The sequence below is a fragment of the Macaca mulatta genome, chromosome 1 (assembly GCF_049350105.2).
Source record: "Macaca mulatta isolate MMU2019108-1 chromosome 1, T2T-MMU8v2.0, whole genome shotgun sequence".
NCBI lineage: Eukaryota > Metazoa > Chordata > Mammalia > Primates > Cercopithecidae > Macaca > Macaca mulatta.
The window spans coordinates 214,682,333-214,701,939 of NC_133406.1; the positions used below are offsets into that span (position 1 = coordinate 214,682,333).

General features: G+C 50.8%; 2 protein-coding genes and 1 pseudogene across 6 annotated transcripts in view; 1 reads left to right on the forward strand and 2 right to left on the reverse strand.

Moving 5' to 3' along the window:
• Positions 1-10,224, forward strand: part of CRYBG2 (crystallin beta-gamma domain containing 2) — a 41,156-nt gene extending 30,932 nt beyond the window's left edge. For 3 of the 5 annotated variants that reach the window (XM_015131966.3, XM_015131967.3, XM_028837623.2), the window contains 5 exons: positions 2,444-2,583; positions 2,981-3,104; positions 7,458-7,616; positions 9,766-9,925; positions 10,033-10,224. In XM_015131966.3, coding sequence (XP_014987452.3) covers positions 2,444-2,583; positions 2,981-3,104; positions 7,458-7,616; positions 9,766-9,925; positions 10,033-10,121 — 672 coding nt within the window. In that variant the 3' untranslated portion in view covers positions 10,122-10,224. Of the gene's footprint in view, positions 1-2,443; positions 2,584-2,980; positions 3,105-6,674; positions 7,617-9,765; positions 9,926-10,032 lie in introns of all 5 variants that reach the window. The other 2 variants (XR_013405612.1, XR_003724354.2) reach the window with 2 other exon arrangements.
• Positions 4,132-4,772, reverse strand: LOC100427848 (large ribosomal subunit protein eL34 pseudogene; annotated as a pseudogene).
• A 1,365-nt stretch (positions 10,225-11,589) lies between the features above and the next one.
• Positions 11,590-14,189, reverse strand: CD52 (CD52 molecule). The gene is made up of 2 exons (NM_001266187.2): positions 14,064-14,189; positions 11,590-11,938 (listed from the first exon to the last, which is right to left on the reverse strand). The coding sequence occupies exons 1-2, from the start codon at positions 14,115-14,117 to the stop codon at positions 11,810-11,812; spliced, it is 183 nt and encodes a 60-aa protein (NP_001253116.1). The 5' UTR covers positions 14,118-14,189; the 3' UTR covers positions 11,590-11,809.
• Between the last annotated feature and the right edge of the window lie 5,418 nt (positions 14,190-19,607).

Consider the following 19,607-nt stretch of genomic DNA (forward strand, 5'->3'; position numbering starts at 1 on the left):
CTGTAAAGCCAGTTTAGTTTGCTAGCTCTTCATTGAGCACCCACTGAGACAGGACCTGGGGACATGGAAAGAAATCGGACACAGCCCTGCCTGTAAGGAACCCATGGTCCCATAGACATAAAGATTACATGCAGAGTGGTACATCCAGATACAGAAGTGGTGCGGGGATGGTGGGACTAACACTCAGGGCTGGGTGGGGCAGGGGCCAGTGCTGCCAAGGTGATGTTCCACGCAGGGAGGAGTGATAGGACCAGCTAAAAAGATGGCCCTGCCTGCCGCAGACCAATGGGAAGGGGCAAGGCAGTGGGGTTGCTGCTACAATGACCCAGAGTGAATTGTGATGTCCTTCACCTAGGAAGAGATGGATGGAAGTGACCACAATAAGGGGCTAGCCTCTGCAGGACTTGGTGACTGTGTGGCCAGTGGGGGCAGTACTCAGTCAGAACGGGTGATGCTTACTGAGTGCATAGCATGTGCCAGATGGTGTTTAAAATTAAAAGGCTTCACACCAGCCAGGCGCGGTGGCTCATGCCTGTAATCCCAGCACTTTGAGAGGCCGAGGCGGGCGGATTACCTGAGGTAAAGAGTTCGAGACCAGCTTGGCCAACATGGTGAAACTCTGTCTCTACTAAAAATACAAAAATTAGCCGGATGTGATGGTGCATGTCTGTAATCCCAGCTACTTGGGAGGCTGAGACAGGAGATTCGCTTGAACCCATGAGAATGTCACTGTACTCCAGCCTGGGTGACAGAACAAGACTCTGTCTCAAAGGAAAAAAAAATGGCTTGCCACATATACTAAACCTTTTTAATCTTCTCCACAACGCTGAGAGGTGTGTTCCCATTATTATCTCCCTTTTCCAGATGTGGAAACTAAGCCACAGGCTCCAGGTCACACAGTTGGTAACAGGCAAAGCCAGGCTCTCCCCCAGGCAGCTGGTTCTGGGGTCCTAGTCCTTTGCAACTACATGTTGCGCTCTGAAGACAGATAAACCTGGTTCTGAAGCCCGGCTTTAGGTCCTTGAGCAAGTGATTTACCCTCTTCAGCCTGTTTCCTCCCTATTAAGTGGGGGATGATAATAGCTTCTACCTTATAGGGTTGTTGAAGAGTTATAATGAGATCAGGTAAAGTGCTTAGCATAATATGGCCTGTAGTAAACCCTGATGAATGTGAGCTGCTATTATTATCAGTATTATTGTTGTTATTGTTATCATGAAGATGAAAAGGAGAAATCTAGAATGAGGCCAGGTGCGGCGGCTTGTGCCTATAATTCTAGTACTTTGGGCCGTGCGTGTTGGCTCATGCCTGTAGTTCTAGCACTTTGGGAGGCCAAGGCGGGCAGATCATGAGGTCAGGAGTTCAAGACTAGCCTGGCCAACACGATGAAACCCCGTCTCTACAAAAATTAGCTGGGTATGGTGGCTCTTGCCTATAATCCCAGCTACTTGGGAGGCTGAAGCAGGAGAATTGCTTGAACTTTAAAGGTGGAGGTTACAGTGAGCTGAGATTACGCCACTGCACTCAAGCCTGGGTGACAGAGTGAGACTCCATCTCAAAAAAATTAAGTAAATAAATTATAGTACTTTGGGAGGCTAAGGCAGAAGGATCACTTGAGCCTAGGAGTTTGAGACCTGCCTGGGCAACATGGTGAGACCCTGTCTCTACAAAAAATTAGCTAGGCATGGTAGCAGAGTCCCAGCTACTCAGGAGGCTGAGGTGGGAGGATCACTTTAGCCCAGGAAGTTGAGGCTACAGTGAGCTGTGATTGCACCACTGCACTCCAGCCTGGGCAACAGAGCGAGACTCCGTCTCAAAAAAAAAAAAAAAAAATCTAGGCCGGGCGTGATGTAATTACAGGATTACTCCTGTAATCCTAGCACTTTGGTAGGCCAAGGTGGACAGATCACCTGAGGTCAGGAGTTCGAGACCAACCAGGCTAACATGGTGAAACCCCATCTCTACTAAAAGTACAAAAATTAGCCGAGCATTGTGGCACGTGCCTGTAATTGCAGCTACTCAGAAGGCTGAGGCAGAAGAATTGTTTGAACCCAGGAGGCGGAGGTTGCAATGAGCCAATATCGCGCCACTGTACTCTAGCCTGGGCAATAAGAGCAAGACTCCATCTCAAAAAAAAAAAAAAAAAAAAAAAAAAAGCCCCAGGTTTCCATCCTGGCTCAGAGTGCCAGGTTAGTTCTGAGAAGTGCTATTTACCAGAGAGGAGCTTTGAGGGGGAAATTGGGGGCCCAGCCTGGCACTTACTGCCTCTGAGAATCGGGGGCACTCGGCTGCCAGCGTCCAAGAGTCGGTGGCCCTGCAGAACTGAGCTCAGGAGGGAAGAAGGCCTGACATACAGATCTGGGAGTCTGGGTGTCTGGGATTGTGGGACTGTGTCTGGGACTTGGGCTCTCAGAGCCTCACCCTTGTCTGTCTCCTGGGCCCCAGCACTTTTCAGAGCCTTCGATTTTCCTGTATGGACTCCAGTGCTTCGAGGGGAAGGAGATCGAGCTCAGCAGGGAGGTGCGGAGCCTGCAAGCCGAGGGCTTCAACAACCACGTGCTGTCCGTGCGGATCAAGGGGGGCGTGTGAGTGCTGAGGGGAGGCACGGGTGCGGGGGCTGCTGGTGGGGATGAGTCATGGCAAGACGGAGATCCTGGGGGTCTCTGGCCTCTTTCCCCTCCCCACTTTTGCCCCACTCCCCTCCAAGCCAGGAAGGAGGGAGAAGTGCAGACTGAGAAGGGTCACTGGCTCTCAGGGCTTAGACCTCAGCTTGGTGGGCTTCTCAGGATCCTACTTTACCCTGCAAACCCCAAATCTACTTCCCAGCCTCCCTCTCCGTCCTGGGAACCCTATTCCAGGCAGAGGAATCCCTGCATGAGAGAAGAGGAGGTGGAGAACGTTTTGACGTCTGTGTCTCCTCCTCTACCTGTCTGTCTGTGTGTCTGTGCTCTTCTCTGTGTCCCTGACACCTGCTGGGCCCAGTTGGGTGCTATGTGAACACAGTGACTTCCGGGGCCGCCAGTGGCTGGTGGGAAGCTGCGAGATCACCAACTGGCTGACCTACAGCGGCACCCAGAGGGTGGGCTCCCTCTACCCCATCAAGCAGGTGGGTAGCGTGGCTGGCGCTGAGCATGTCTGGGGCTGAGCGTGTCTGGGCAGGCCTTTCTGGATGAGTGTCTAGCTGTGTGTTTCCCAAACACAGCATTTGTGTACTTTTGTCACAATTTTTGCCACATCGTCATTCCTCTTGAGCCATTGTCTACTTAATATTTTTCTCTAGATTAACTCTCTTTTTAAAAGTCTTTTAATTAATTTTTATTTCTCAAAAAAGCTTTTTTTTTTCTTTTTTTTTTTTTTTGAGACAGAGTCTTGCTCTGTCACAAAGACTGGAGTGCTGTGGCAACATCTTGGCTCACTGCAACCTCCACCTCCCAGGTTTAAGTGATTCTTGTGCCTCAGCCTCCCAAGTAACTGGGACCACAGGCACGTGCCACCACGCTCAGCTAATTTTTGTATTTTTAGTAGAGGCAGGGTTTCACCATGTTGGTCAGGCTGGTCTCGAACTCCTGACCTCAAGTGATCCACCTGCCTCGGTGTCCCAATGTGCTGGGATTACAGACATGAGCCACCATGCCTAGCCCTTTTTTTTTTTTTTTTTAAGATGGAGTTTTGCTTTTGTTGCCCAGGTTGCAGGTTGGAGTGCAATGGCACAATCTCGGTTCACTGCAACCTCTACCTCCCAGGTTCAAGTGATTCTCCTACCTCATCCTCCCAAGTAGCTGGGATTACAAGCATGTGCTACCACAACTGGCTAATTTTGGGGGATTTTTTAGTTTTTGTTTTTTGTGTTTCGAGATGGAATCTCACACTGTTGCCTGGGCTGGAGTGCAATGGCATGATCTCGGCTCACTGCAACCTCTGCCCCCTGGGTTCAAGCAATTCTCCTGCCTCAGACTCCCAAGTAGCCGGGATTACAGGTGCCTACCACCATACCCGGCTAATTTTTTGTATTTTTAGTAGAAACAGGGTTTCACTGTGTTGGCCAGGTTGGTCTCAAACTCCTGATCTTGTGATCTGCCCACTTCAGCCTCCCAAAGTGCTAGGATTACAGGCATAAGCCACTGTGCCCAGCTAATTTTTGTATTTTTAGTAGAGATGGGTTTTCATCATGTTGGCCAGGCTGGTCTCGAACTCCTGACCTCAAGTGATCCACCTGCCTCGGCGTCCCAATGTGCTGGGATTACAGGCATGAACCACTGTGCCTAGCCCCAGCCCAATGTTTATTTAGCTTTCTGAGTCTGTGCTTGTGCCTTCAACACTTTCATAATGATTTTCAACTGCTGCGTAAGGCCAGCAGGCTTGATCCTGTCACAAACACATTTAGCACACATGGAACCGCCATAGGCCCTCCTGACATGTTTTTTGTTTGGGACAATCTCATAAGTACTTTAGAAACTCGCGGCATGAACCCCTTGAAGTCTGCCTGGGCACACGCCACAAGCAGATTTTGGTGCTTTCCCAACTTTGTTGGTATAAAGGTCAACAATTCTATTACCAGGGGCTCGGGACTGCCTAGTTTTGTTAGAGGCTGTACCATAGGAAAACCTATAACAACAATATGTCAAATGCTGGAACATTCTGAGTGTCTCTAGACAACATCCCCAGAAGAGGAAAAAGAAAAAAAAAAATCACATTTTTTTTTTTGTAATTTTTTTTTTTAGTAGAGACGGGGTTTCACCGGGTTAGCCAGGATGGTCTCGATCTCCTGACCTCGTGATCCGCCCGTCTCGGCCTCCCAATGTGCTGGGATTACAGGCTTGAGCCACCGTGCCCAGCCTCACTTTTTTTTTTTACTTTACCCTTGTCGTAAGGAATGATATCTATAAAGTCATGAGTTTCATGTGTATATATGATTTTTTCTTTCTTTCTTTTTTTTTTTGAGATGGAGTCTCGCTCTATCGCCCAGGCTGGAGTGCAGTGGCACGATCTCAGCTCACTGCAAGCTCTGCCTCCCGGGTTCACGCTATGCTCCTACCTCAGCCTCCCGAGTAGCTGGGACTACAGGCGCCCGCCACCACGCATGGCTAATTTTTTTTGTATTTTTAGTAGAGATGGGGTTTCACCGTGTTAGCCAGGATGGTCTCAATTTCCTGACCTCATGATCCACCCGTCTTGGCCTCCCAAAGTGCTGGGATTACAGGCCTGAGCCACTGTGCCCGGCCTGATTTTTTTTAATAGACGTAATAAATACATTACCATTAATTTTTCAAAAATGAGTTATAGGCTGGGTGTGGGGGTCACGCCTGTAATTTCATCACTTTGGGAGGCTGAGGAGGGAGGGTTGCTTGAGCCCAGGAGTTCCAGACCAGCCTGGGCAAGATGGCAAGACCCCATGTTCCTCTACAAAAATTACAAAAGAAATGAGCTAGGTGTGATGGCCTGTGCTATAGTCCCAGCTACTTGGGAGGCTGAGGTGGGAGGATCACCTGAGCCCGGGAGTTTGAGGCTGCAGTGAGCCATGATGGCTCCACTGGCACTCCAGCCTGGGTGACAGAGTAAGACCCTGTCTCAAAAAAAAAAAAAAAGTTGGCCGGGCGCGGTGGCTCAAGCCTGTAATCCCAGCACTTTGGGAGGCTGAGACGGGCGGATCATGAGGTCAGGAGATTGAGACCATCCTGGCTAACACGGTGAAACCCCGTCTCTACTAAAAAATACAAACAACTAGCCGGGCGAGGTGGCGGGCGCCTGTAGTCCCAGCTACTCGGGAGGCTGAGGCAGGAGAATGGCGTGAACCCAGGAGGCGAAGCTTGCAGTGAGCTGAGATCCGGCCACTGCACTCCAGCCTGGGCAACAGAGCGAGACTCTGTTTCAAAAAAAAAAAGAAGTTGATCCACATGGGACTGAAAGTGATCTCATGGACCACCCACTGGTAGTTAGCATACCTCACCTGGGGAAGCACTGCCTGCATATGTTTCTGTACGTCCGTGCCTTCATGTCTGAACATCAGTATCGTTAATGCACATGTGCAGATAAATGGTAAGGCCATGGGCTGTGTGTGTATGTATGTGCGCTTGCATGTTCCCATTTGAGGGTATTTCTGTGCCCATCAGGTTGTGTCCATGCCTCTGTGTGCTCTGGTGATGACGTGTGTGTGTGTGTGTGTGTGTGTGTGTGTGTGTGTATCTGTGGGAGTACAGTCATTGTTTTATTTGTATTAATTAATTTATTTTTGAGACGGAGTCCTACTCTGTCACCCAGGCTGGAGTGCAGTGGCATGATCTCAGCTCACTGCAACCTTCATCTCCCGGGTTCAAGAGATTCTCCTGCCTCAGCCTCCTGAGTAGCTGGGAGTACAGGCGTGTGCCACCACACCCGGCTAATTTTTTTTGTATTTTTGGTAGAGACAAACATGTTTGCCATGTTGGCCAGGCTGATCTCGAACTCCTGACCTCAGGTGATCCACTCGCCTCGGCCTCCCAAAGTGCTGGGATTACAGGCGTGAGCCTCTGCGCCCGGCTGGGTGTACATTTATGACTGCGCATACTTGTACTTGTGACACCATTGACAGTGTGTGTATCTTTGTATAGGGATATTTGTATAGTCCTTGTATTCAAGACTCATAACATCATTGCTGGGAGAAATCTTGGAGATTATCTCCACCCCTCACATTTTACAGATGGGGAAATAAAGGCCCAGAGAAGTGGACACGGATTTGCTCTGCAATCTTGGGCAAGTACTGTACCTCCTTAGACCTTCGTTTCCTCATCTTTAAAATGAGGATAACATGTGTCATGGGTCTGTTTTGAGGACTGAAGATAATGTAGGTAAAACCCTTAGAACAGTGCTTGAGTGAGTCAGCTCTCAACAAATGTTAGCTGTGATTATTGTTACTACTATTATTACTTTCACTACCATCTAAGAGCTCCAGCTGATTTATGGCAGAGCCGTGTCTGATGTCTGACAGTCCAGTGTCCACCCTGTCAGGAACCCTCTTCAACACAGGTGTGTGTGCATTTCTTTCTGTAAGTATGTGTGCACATCTGTATGCCCACACACATCCATCCTTGTAGCAAGCAGAGCTGCCTGGTATGGAGTAGACTGCATGGATCTGTGGTTAGAACATCTGAGTTGGATGGCTGCGTGTATCCATGTGTCTGTGTCTTCTGTGAACTTCTTTGCCACCGTGTGGACCAGAGGTGTATCTGTCAGTTTGTCCCTCTGTACACATCTGTGGGTATCTCTACGACCACGAAACTGTGTGTGTGTGTGTGTGTGTGATACATGTGCTTTCCATATGTGTGTGTAAAAAAGCGTTGACTTAGAAACAGAGTCAAGGAAAGTTTGGGGACAGGAAGGAGGGCTTGGGAGCCTGATACTGGAGAGTCCGGAGTTGAGGGTATTGGGGGCCCAGGTCATCCCTCCCTGGCACCCCTGACTCTCAGCCTCTTTCTGCCACCAGCGCCGGGTTTATTTCCGCCTCTGGAATGCAGCACTGGGGGGATTCCTGGCAGTGCCGGACCATGTGGAGGACATGAAGGCAGGCCGTGTGGTGGTCTCCGACCCCCGAGCGGGAGGTAGCTGCATCTGGTACTACGAGGATGGGCTGCTGAAGAACCAGGTACTGATACAGGGGCTGGGACAGGGACACCCTGGCCCTAGGCATTTGTGGGTCCACGCTGAGGAGTCCGATCCCAATCGGAACACAGAGGGACGCACACAGAAGCCAGGACCCTGGGGAGGGGAGAGTGCAGACTGTGCCCCCTGGGCAAGTCATGCTCTTCTCTGGGCCTCAGTCTGCAAAAACAAGAGCAATGAACTGGGTGCTTCTAAGGGACCTCCCAGCTCTGATGCCTATGACAGAACTTGAGCCCTATTAATAATGGTAGATTTGGCCAGGCATGGTGGCTCATGCCTATAATCCCAACACTTTGGAAGGCCGAGGCAGGATGATTGCTTTGGACAGGAGAGGACAGGAGTTTGAGGCCAAAGAAAAAATTAACTGGGTGTAGCGGTGCATGCCTGTAGTCCCAGGTACTCAAGAGGCTGAGGTGGGAGGCTTGAGCCCAGGAGTTAGAGGCTGCAGTGAGCCAGGGTTGCGCCATTGCACTCCAGCCTTGGTAACAGCACAAGACCTGATCTCAAAAATAAATAAATAAATAAAAATAAAAATAAGAAAAAAGGTAGATTTACTCCACACACATTTCTTGAGCACCTACTATGTGCCAGGCTCTGTTCTAGATGCTGGGGATATAGCAGTTATAGACAGAATTAGCACCTACCTTCCTGAAGCTTACATCCTAGTGGGGAGAGATAGACAGAAATAACTTTTTTTTTTTTTTTGAGACGGAGTCTTGCTCTATCGCCCAGGCTGGAGTGCAGTGGCACGATCTCGGCTCACTGCAAGCTCCGCCTCCCGGGTTCACGCCATTCTCCTGCCTCAGCCTCCCGAGTAGCTGGGACTACAGGTGCCCGCCACCAGGCCTGGCTAAGTTTTTGTATTTTTAGTAGAGACGGGGTTTCACCATGTTAGCCAGGATGGTCTCGATCTCCTGACCTCGTGGTCCACCCGCCTCGGCCTCCCAAAGTGCTGGGATTACAGGCATGAGCCACTGCGCCCGGCCATACAGAAATAACTTAAATGGGCAGAATATCTTAGTGTCTTAGATGATGAAAGTTCAATAGAGGAAGATAAATCATGAAAGGAGAATAGGCCAGGCGCGGTGGCTCACGCCTGTAATCACAGCACTGTGAGAGGCTGAGTGAGGCAGGAGGATCTCTTGAGCTCAGGAGTTCAAGACCAGCCTGGGCAGCATAATAAGACGCCATCTCCACAAAAAGTAAAAACACTAGCCGGACATGGTGGCATGCACCTGTAGTCCCAGCTACTCAGGAGGCTGAGGTGGGAGGATTGCGTGAGCCCAGGAGATTGAGGCTGTGGTAAGCTATGATCACACCACCGCACACTAGCCTGGGCAACAGAGGGAGACTCTGTCTCAAAAAAAAGGGAGCATAGGAAGTATCAGGTATGATATGGGAGCCTTTCCTGAGAAGATGACATTTGAGGGAGGCAGCCGTGCAGATATCTGAGGGAAGAGTGTTCCAGGCAGAGAGAACAGCCAGTGCAAAGGCCCTAGGAAGGAACATGCCTGGGATTGCTCTGGGCTAGCAAGGCTAGCTGGGTGGCTAGAGTGAGTTGAGTGAGGGGGAGGTAGCAGGAGATGAGGCCAGAAAGGTTATGGGGACTGTAGGTATTTATAGACCATTGAGAGGTTTTGTCTTTTACTTAGAATGAGAGAGATGGCTGACCACGTGCCAGGCTCTGCACTGAGTTCTTCACACAAATGCCTCCTATAATCTTTAGTCTAGAGTAGCATGGGGCAGGTCTTTTTATATTCCCCATTTTACAGGTGAGGAAACCAGAGCACAGAGAGGTTAGGTAATTTGCTGAAAGTCACACAGCCAGTAAATGTGTAGAGATTTGTCTGATGCTAAAGCCTACGCTTTGAAAGCCAGTCATGGAAGGATTCCTGGAGGAGTTAATATTTTTCTTTCCAACCCTTTTATGTTTTCTCATGCTGAACCCTTGCAAAAGCCAGCATTTGGGGATTTCCATCCCCAAGGAAACTGAAGCTGAGGAGGATTAAGAGATTTGCCCAGGGCCACAGTCCCTAAGAGCCAGGATTTGGAGCAGATGTGTCAAGGGTTTCTTGGGTACAGTAGAGTCCCTGTGGGGAGGAACAATGCCTGATGACCTCCTGGGGCCTCAGATGGCCCCCACCATGAGCCTGCAGGTAATTGGACCCCCTAGCCCAGGCTCCAAGGTGGTGCTGTGGGCCGAGAGCCGCCTGCCGCGCCAGACGTGGAGCATCAGTGAATCCGGCCACATCTGCAGCCAGATGTTCGAAGGCCAGATCCTGGATGTGAAGGGTAAGGTGGGATGTACGGGGAAGAGGGCTCCTGAGGGGACTGAGAGCCATGGAGTCCCAGCTCTCTCTGACTATCTCCCTATCTTTTAATCCCCATCCCACCCCCAGGAGGCCGGGGCTACGACCGGGACCACGTGGTGCTATGGGAGCCGGATGAGGACAGGGCATCCCAGATCTGGACCATCCATGTGCTTTGAACCTTTTCACCTCAACCTCCAGCCCTGGAGGCTTTTGCTGGGATGAATGTTTTTATAGGGTTTTTGTTGTAACATAAGCTGTTTTCTAGTATGCTGCCAGGTACCCTTGTCTCTGTGCGCCTTGATATTTCGGGGTGGGGTGGGGATTTGTTCACCTGCCTTCTTCCCTGATGCTCAGGCTGGCTTCTTCCCTGAGGCTCAGGCTGACTTCTTCCCTCCTGGCTCCAGCTTTGGGGTTCAGCTGTTAGGTCTCCTTCTGCCATCAGAGGGCGCCCTGGGACCGGACTAACTGGGGAGTGTAGTCTTGCACGGCCACCCAAATGATGTGTTGTGAGAGCCGGGTCTGAGCCAGCCCTCGGCTGTGCGGGCACAGACACAAACTGAGCCTTTTGGTCCCTGTCCTTAGGGAACTCCCAGTCCCATAGAGGATCCTGACGGGTAGGGTGATGCATCCATGAGAAGGGAGGAAAGAAGTAGAGGGACTCACACAGCAGGAACGTCACCCCCCCAAAGGGGTGCAGGGCAGGCTGAGATGTCCCTCTGCACACATCAGGGACCTGCAGCTGAGTTGTCAGGGTGGGAAGGAGTTAGCCAGACTCCAGGAGGCAGAGATAAAGAATATTCTAGGGATGCATACAAGTCCAGGGTGAAAACGTGGAAGTTAGCGTGATGGGGGCGCCCTGGGCCAGGCATGGGAGATAAGTGTGAGCCACACCCTGAAGGGCTGTGCCTCCAGGGCTCTGCTGCACTCACCCCAACTCTGGTCTTAGAGAAGCCAGGACAGGGCGTCTGGGTCTTTAACCCACCTCAGAGAGGGCAGGACATAGAAGAGGGGGAGCTCCCTCTGTCCCTGGAGGTCCTCAAGGAAGAAGCCAAGGTGGGAGGGGCCCGTGGGGGGTGCCCTGGGGCTCCCTTCCATCTCTGCAGCACCCACCTCCCCCAAGCCCAGGAGGGTGGGAGTGGTCAGAGCAGCTGCTTGCCCTTCCTGCCTTCCCAGCCCCTGGGCCAGCATGGGAGGTAGACAGCCACCAGTCATCCTTCTCCAGCTCCAGATGCCTGTGGGGCTGGTTTGCTGGGGATCTAAAGACCATGTTGAGGGGTGTCCCTGGGTCTGGGGATCTCCCTGGATTTGTCATTCTGAAGATACCCAGGTAGTGGGGTAGAGGCTCTCTGAGCCTGGGATGTCCAGGGTAGTGGCATCTCTAGTACCATCATTCCCAAACACCCAGGGATGGGTGAAGCAAATGCAACTGCAGGGGTTGGTGAGGCTGCCAGGTTCTGGGCCTTGTCCCCGTAATGTGCTTCTGAGGGGAGGGGCCCTCAGCGTTGGAATTTAGGTCGGGAAGCTGGGGGCTGCTCCCTGGTGCCAACTTCCCTGCTGATGGGGGAATGGGAAGCTCCCTGGTGCTGCTGCACAGCTGGCTCTTGGGGCATAGGAATGGACAGTAACCGCACACAGGACCCCACTGCATGTACAAGGATAACTTTATTGACCCCCAGCTGGGCAGTACTTGGCCCCTACATCATTACCCCCCTATTTTGGCTGTTGCCACCATGGCACTGCCTGTCAAATTCTACAACCTGGTGATGTCTGGCATCAACCCCTCCCAAGGATGGAGGGGATTCTCTTGCGAGTGATGGTGGCAGCTGTTTCAGGGGGCACAGGGCTAAGGCTGAGACGTGTCACCTCAACTGAAGTAGAAGAGGTGGATTATGGCATTGGCCACGAAGAAAAGGAAACCGCCTCCACTCAAGTTGCTGGATGCTGAGGGGCTGCTTTGGCTGGTGGCGTTTTGGCTGGTGACTCCAGTTTGTATCTGCAGGAGGAGAAGTGGGATAAGCTCAGGGGACTTTATTATTTTATTTTATTTTATTTTATTTTATTTTTTGAGGCAGAGTCTCACTCTGTCACCCAGGCTGGACTGCAGTGGTGCGATCTCGGCTCACTGCATCCTCCACCTCCCGGGTTCAAGTGATTCTCCTGCCTCAGCCTCCTGAGTTGCTGGAACTATAGGCACATGCCACCACGCCTGGCTAATTTTTCTACTTTTAGTAGAGACGGGTTTTCACCATGTTGGTCAGGCTGGTCTCGAACTCCTGACCTGGTGATCCACCCGCCTTGGCCTCCCAAAGTGCGGGGATTACAGGTGTGAGCCACCATACCCAGCCCTCAGGGGACTTCTGAATCTCCTGTTTGTTATTTAAAGATGCAGCCCCCTTTCTACCCTCCCTGCCCTCCATCCCCCCACCTCCATAAAACAGTCCTCAGTTCTGTCCCATGTGACCACTACTTCTTCCACAAGGTCCTGTCAGGATGTTTGGCTGCTCCCTGCTTTGACACAGGCAGGGACAGAGGTGATCACTGCCCCTGCCCACCCCATTTCACAGAATCTTTCTGTTTTTTTGAGATAGAGTTTCGCTCTTTTGCCCAGGCTGGAGTGAAGTGGTGCGATCTCGGCTCACTGCTACCTCCACCCCCGGTTTCAAGCGATTCTCCTGCCTCAGCCTCCCGAGTAGCTGGGATTATAGGCGCCCACCATCATACCCAGCTAATTTTTTTCCCCCCCAAGACACAGTCTCTCTCTGTCGCCCAGGCTGGAGTGCAGTGGCGCGATCTCGGCTCACTGCAAGCTCCACCCCTGGATTCACACCATTCTCCTGCCTCAGCCTCCCAAGTAGCTGGGACTACAGGCACCCACCACCATGACTGACTAATTTTTTTTTGTATTTATGGTAGAGACAGGGTTTCACCGTGTTAGACGGGATGGTCTCAATCTCCTGACCTCGTGATCTGCCCGCCTCAGCCTCCCACAGTGCTGGGATTACAGGCATGAGCCACCGTGCCTGGCTCACCCAGCTAATTTTTGTATTTTTAGTAGAGACGAGATTTTGTCATGTTGGCCAGGCTGGTCTTGAACTCCTGACCTCAGGTGATCAGCCCACCTCGGCCTCCCAAAGTGTTGGGATTACAGGCGTGAGCCACCGTGCCCGGTCACAGAACCTTTCTTTTTACCTCTCCCCAGCCACCAGCCCCTCTGGCATAGAGGGAGACAGGAGCCCTGGCCCTTGACCTTCCTAGCCTGGCATAGGGCTTAGCTTCCCTGAGCCTCAGTTTCCTCTTCTGAGTGGGGAGAAGTTCATCACAGTAGTGAAGGTCACAAGAGCCCGGGCTGAGTGAGAAAGCACTTTGCAAAGCGTGGGTGGCTAGATGTGGGGTGGGGAAGTGGCCAGATGGTGATCAAGCTGTCCTTAATGCTTGATGGAGCTGCAACTAGAGCTGTTCTTGATGGAGATTAAGCTGGTTTTGATGGTGATCAAGCTGTCCTTGATCAAGAACTTGATGTCCGGTCTCCTGTACTGACTCCCCTCTGGGCACCTGGGATGCTACCAAAGCTGCCTCCTGGAATAGCAGTCGCTTTTGAGACTCCCAATTATTTCTGAAGTGGGAGAGTCCTGTCTTCTTTGCATTCCTGAACATCCAGGCTTCTCTCTGGCAGGGGAGTGGGGGTTGGAGTGTCCCCTGTCACCTCCAGAACCACAGCAGGCTCCACTTGGACATCTGGCCTCTCCCCAAAGGACCATCTCCCCAGACTCCCTGTGGGCCGATGTCTTCCTCACTTAGGGTTGTCTTCCCAAGTCTCTTAATTCTCTATTATTCCACAGCACCCCTTGGGTGCCCCAATGCTCCTGGCACCCTGTAAGTGCTCCCCAGCTTGAATACAGGTTTCTATCAGGGCAGCCTGCAAGCAGTCCAGCTCCAGCCAGAAGAACTGGAAAGCTGGGCGGCCAGGCCCGCTGTGTCCCTGATTTTCCTGTTGGAGTCCATCTGCTGTGCTCTCAGGAGAGAAGGCTGGGTCTCTGGGAGCTCACATCCTGTATGCCCTCCCTCCATGCCAAGCAACTTTGGGGAGTCCTGGCAGTGGTGCCAGGGGTTGCTCTTACCTGTACCATAACCAGGAGGCTGATGGTGAGTAAGAGGAAGAGGAAGCGCTTCATTTTGGTAGGATCTTGGCTGTCTTGGTAGCAGCTTTTTAGGTGATCTCAGGGCTGTCTGGAGGCTTCTTTTGGCTTGGCTGCTTTTGAACCAGGAGGCAGGGGAGGCGGGGTGAGGCAGGGAGAGGAAGGACGGCCTACAAGGTGGAGGAGGGGTGTGGCTTCCTTTCTGCAGATCTGGGGTTGGATAATACCAGGCCCTAGGTTCTAAGGCCCTGGCTGAGGGAGCAGGCTAGATCCTAGGAGATAGGAGAGAGGTCAATCCAGAGGCAACGGTGGGAGTAAGTAGGGCCCGAGGCTTGGAGTCATGCATCCTGCAGGCTGAATCCTGGTCTAATCACTGACCAACTCTGAGACCCTGGGCCAGAAACTCTACCTCTCTGACCGTTTAACAAAAGAACTGCCGGATTACATGTAATAATAACCAATTTTAAAAGAGCCAGCACATAGCAAATAGTCATAAATGAGTTTGTTGCTTAAAGAAGATAGGGGCAGGGTATAGGAGCTCAAGGAGAAAGGCTGGGATAGATTTAGGTTTCAAGGGAAGGTTGTAGATGGGCTGCAGGTTCTGAATGAAAGCTTGGGAAATATTTAGATTGTAGAGGGGATGGTAGAGTTCTGTGAAAGTGCTGGAGATGAGGAATCGGGAAGCCTGGTTTTAGTTGGGCTTTCTCTCTCTAGGCCTCAGTTCCTCATTTCAAGGAACTGGGAAGACTGAAATAGATTATTTCTGAAGTTTAAGACCTTGCGTTTTGTTTTGTTGTTGTTGTTGTTGGGGTTTTTGTTGTTGTTGTTGTTGCTTTTAGACAGAGTTTTGCTCTGTGCAGTGGCACGATCTCGGCTTACTGCAACCTCCACCTCCTCGATTCAAGCAATTATCCTGCCTTAGCTTCCTGAATCGCTGGGACTGCAGGTGTGTGCCACCACGCCTGGCTACTTTTTTGTATTTGTGTGTGTGTGTGTGTGGAGACGGGGTTTCACCATGTTGGCTAGGCTGGTCTCAAATGCCTGACCTCAAGTGATCCGCCTGCCTCAGCCTCCCAAAGTGCTGGGATTACAGGCATGAGCCACCGCGCCCAGTCAAGACCTAGCATTTTGTGGTTTGGGTAGAGAAAGTAGCAAGCAGATGGGTTGTTTGTATTAGCTGAGGATGAGTGAGGGGAGTGAGGGAAGGGACAAGCGGGTGACTAAGCTGTGGTGGAAGGGGACTGGGGTGAGGGAGTGGCTGTGAGGGCCCAGGGAGGGGTGGGCGGATGAGAGGAATCCCAAAGCTGGCCTGGACAGTGCTCCATGCTTTATGCATTCCCTCACTTGATTCCCTCTGTGGTGCCCTGCAGCAGGTGTTATGTTTATCCCCATTTGACTGGTGAAAAAACTGAGGCTTAGATGTTAAGTGACTTGCTAAGATCGTAAATGGTGGAGCCAGTCTCATTTGACCTTGAATCCAGGTCTGTCTGAAGCCACAGCCACGTACGTAACCTCTGGGGCTGCCCTAGAATTCACCCATTAAGTCTTGATTCTCTGCCACTCCCGCCTCCTCCCCTACACCAACTCCCTCCAGACTCCAGGAGTTGGTGACCACAGCCCTGGCTCTGGCCCACTCTCCCTTCCTTAGTTCACTTTAGGCCTCATTCACGTGGTTGGTAGTAAAGGGAAAACTCCCCTCACTTCTATTCTATTGTTTTGGGCCTTATGTTGCAAGCCCAGGGAAGATCTGGCTGAGGCCGGGCATGGGGGCTATGCCTGTAATCCTAGCACTTTGGGAGGCTGAGGCAGGCAGATAACTTGAGCACAGGAGTCTGAGACCACCCGGGGAACATACAGAGGCCCCATCTCTTAAAAAAAAAAAAAAAAAAAAAAAAAAAAAAAAAAAATGGCCGGGCGCGGTGGCTCAAGCCTGTAATCCCAGCACTTTGGGAGGCCGAGACGGGTGGATCACGAGGTCAGGAGATCGAGACCATCCTGGTGAACACAGTGAAACCCCGTCTCTACTAAAACTACAAAAAAACTAGCCGGGTGAGGTGGCGGGCGCCTGTAGTCCCAGCTACTAGGGAGGCTGAGGCAGGAGAATGGCGTGAACCCGGGAGGCGGAGCTTGCAGTGAGCTGAGATCCGGCCACTGCACTCCAGCCTGGGCGACAGAGCGAGACTCCGTCTCAAAAAAAAAAAAAAAAAAAAAAATTGCTGGGCATAGTGGCACAAACCTATAGCCTCCGCTACTTGGGGGTTGAGGCAGGAGGATTGCTTGTGCCTGGGAGGTCCAGCCATGATTGTGCCACTGCACTCCAGCCTGGGTGAGAGAGCAAGACCCTGTCTCAAAAAAAAAAAAAGGGCCGGCTGAGGTGGGTGGATCACCTGAGGTCAGGAGTTGAAGACCAGCCTGGCCAACATGGTGAAACCCCGTCTCTACTAAAAATACAAAAATTAGCCAGGTGTGCTGGCGCATGCCTGCAATCCCAACTACTTAGGAGGCTGAGGCAGGAGAATCCCTTGAACCTAAGAGAAGGAGGTTGCAGTGAGCCGAGATGGCGCCATTGCACTCTAGCCTGAGCGACAAGAGAAAAACTCAATCTCAAAAAAAAAAAAAAAAAAAAAAGGTGAAAGAAAAGAAGAACTGAGAGTCAAAGCTGATGAGAGAAAGCCAGGAAGTGGAGAGGGAGGGGCCCCCAGCCACCCATCAACCTCTTTCCCCATCCCTGCCCTTTTCACCCAGAGGTCTCTCCTCACCCTTGACTCAAGTTCTCAACTGCCTTTGGTGTGCCTGTGGGGGTAAGTGATTGTAGGGTTCATGAGAGCTAGGGAAGTGTCCCGTGCCAGAAGGGCACCAGCACAGGAGACAGGATACCCATGTTGAAGTCTGAGATTACTCTGCTGAAAATGAGCTCCATCACACTGTGCAATCTTCTCCCCTCTTACAAAGAGGGAGCCAGACAGGACGAGCCTGGGGCCAGCTGTGTTATAGTTTCCCGTGCTGGAGATGCCTGCAAGGATATTAAATGCCAGACTCTCATTTGGAAACATTTTCTTGCAAACCTCAGAAGCTTCATTTTCACCTCCAGACACTCTGAGGAGTATCTTTTACAGTCCGTGTATTTCCTGTGCAAGGAAAGCCCTTCTCCAATTATTTTACCTGGCAAACTTTTTTTTTTCCTGTCGAGACAGGTTCTTGCCGTTGTCACCCAGGCTGGAGTACAAGTGGTGCAATCATAGCTCACTGTAACCTCGAACTCCTGGGCTCAAGCAATCCTCCCGCCTCATTCTCCTAAGTAGCTGGGACTACAGGTGCATGTCACCATGCCCAGCTAATTTTTGGGGTGCTAGGGGATGGAGTTTTGCTATGTTGCCCAGACTGCAAACTCTTCTTTATTCTTCAATATTTAGCTTAGAAGCCCCTTCCCCAGGGAAACTTTCTGCTTTCCCTAGGAAACTCAGAGTTCCTAAATGTTCGAAGGGCCCTTTCTGTTGACCGCTGTTCTAAAGATCGTGACTACCAAGAATATGGTCTGTCCCTTGTGGGTTGGGACTAGGTTTTGTCACTTCTCTTATTCAGCACAGCACAGAACATGGCACAGAGTAGGTGTCAGGGACTGCTGGAAGAATGAGTGTGTGTAATGTGTCTAGATCTGTTCCCACCCTCGAGCCTAGTAGTCCTGCATTTATTCATCCAGTAAATATTTACTATGGAGCAACAGTAGAGTCAGTACTGAAAAGTTACCGATGCAGAAAAGAAATAAGGGGCTGAGAGAAGCAAGCCCTTTATTTGGAGCTGCTTTTCTCCTAAAAGTATTTGCCACTTGCAGAGGAGAGAGCTGAGAAACTGAGCCAAGCTTTCTCATCTTCACATACTTACAAATGTATGAGAGAAAAACTGTAGTTCTAGATCCTCTAAGAAAGGGGAGCCCTGACAAACTCCCCCCACCTAGGCTTTGGGTTGGACCACCATGAGAAGTGAGAGTAAACAGGAAACAACAGCCCAACCCTCAAAGAAACTGAAGACAACATGACCCAAAAGCAGAAACAGATAATAGAAAGTTATACAAAAGACCCAGATAATGGAATAATCAATCAAATTTTCAAATAACTATGCTTTACTCAAAGACATTTTCCTTTTCTGCCCTCTGAGCAGCAGGATAAGATTGAGACTGGACAAGATTGAGAACTAGAAATTATAGTAAAGAACCAAATGGAAATTCTAGAACTGAAAAATACGGTAATAAAAATTAGGAACTCAGTGGGTAGGTTTAACATCAGATTGGGCCAGCTGAAGAGAAAATTAGTGAAGTGAAGTAAAGATCATAAGAAAATATTATTATTATTATTATTATTTTTTTTTTTTGAGACGGAGTCTTGCTCTGTCGCCCAGGCTGGAGTGCAGTGGCCGGATCTCAGCTCACTGCAAGCTCCGCCTCCCGGGTTCACGCCATTCTCCTGCCTCAGCCTCCCGAGTAGCTGGGACTACAGGCGCCCGCCACCGCGCCCGGCTAAGTTTTTTTTTTTTTGTATTTTTAGTAGAGACGGGGTTTCACCGTGTTAGCCAGGATGGTCTCGATCTCCTGACCTCGTGATCCGCCCGTCTCGGCCTCCCAAAGTGCTGGGATTACAGGCTTGAGCCACCGCGCCCGGCCAAGAAAATATTATTACAGCAGAATGTGTTTATTGGGTGCCTGCTGTGTGCCAGGTACTGAACTAGGCACTGGGAATACAGCAGTGAACATAAAGACGTGGTCCCTGCTATTATGCAGCTGATATTTCAGTGGGGGAAGACGAATAAAAACAATGGTAATTTCAGATTTTCACAAATGGCATGAGGAAGTCAAAGGGGTAATGGGAGAAGAAGAAGTGAAACGTGGGGAGGATATATTCTAGGTCAGCGGTCAGGAAAGACCACTCAGAGGAAATGTGTGTGCTAAGACCTGCAGAACAAAAGGAGTCCAGGCATGCAAAGCGCCTTAGATCACCATCCCATCCCAGTTCCACAGTGTCTTTTGATGGCTGTCCTTGGGGCCTAGCACAGTCTCACATAGGCCAGGTTCTCCAAATGTCCTTCATCAATGAGATAATGGAATACAGCAGGAAGGGAGGAAGGAGAAGAGAGTTCCAGCACACATCACAGTGTGATCCACCCAGAATTTTTCATCCTCACTGAGACGGGGCTGGGATTCAGTAGCATCATACAGCATCCAAGGTGAATCTTCATCCACCCATTCATTCAGCTATCCATCCACCCACCTATCCATTCAGTCTTTTGCTCATTCACTCTTTTTTTTTTTTTTTTTTTTTGAGATGGAGTTTCACTTTTGTTGCCCAGGCTGGAGTGCAATGGTGCGATCTCGGCTCACCGCAACCTCCACCTCCTGGGTTCAAGCAATTCTCCTGCCTCAACGTCCTGAGTAGCTGGGATTACAGGTGCATGCCACCATGCCCAGCTAATTTTTTGTATTTTTAGTAGAGACAGGGTTTCTCCATGTTGACCAGGCTGGTCTCAAACTCCCGA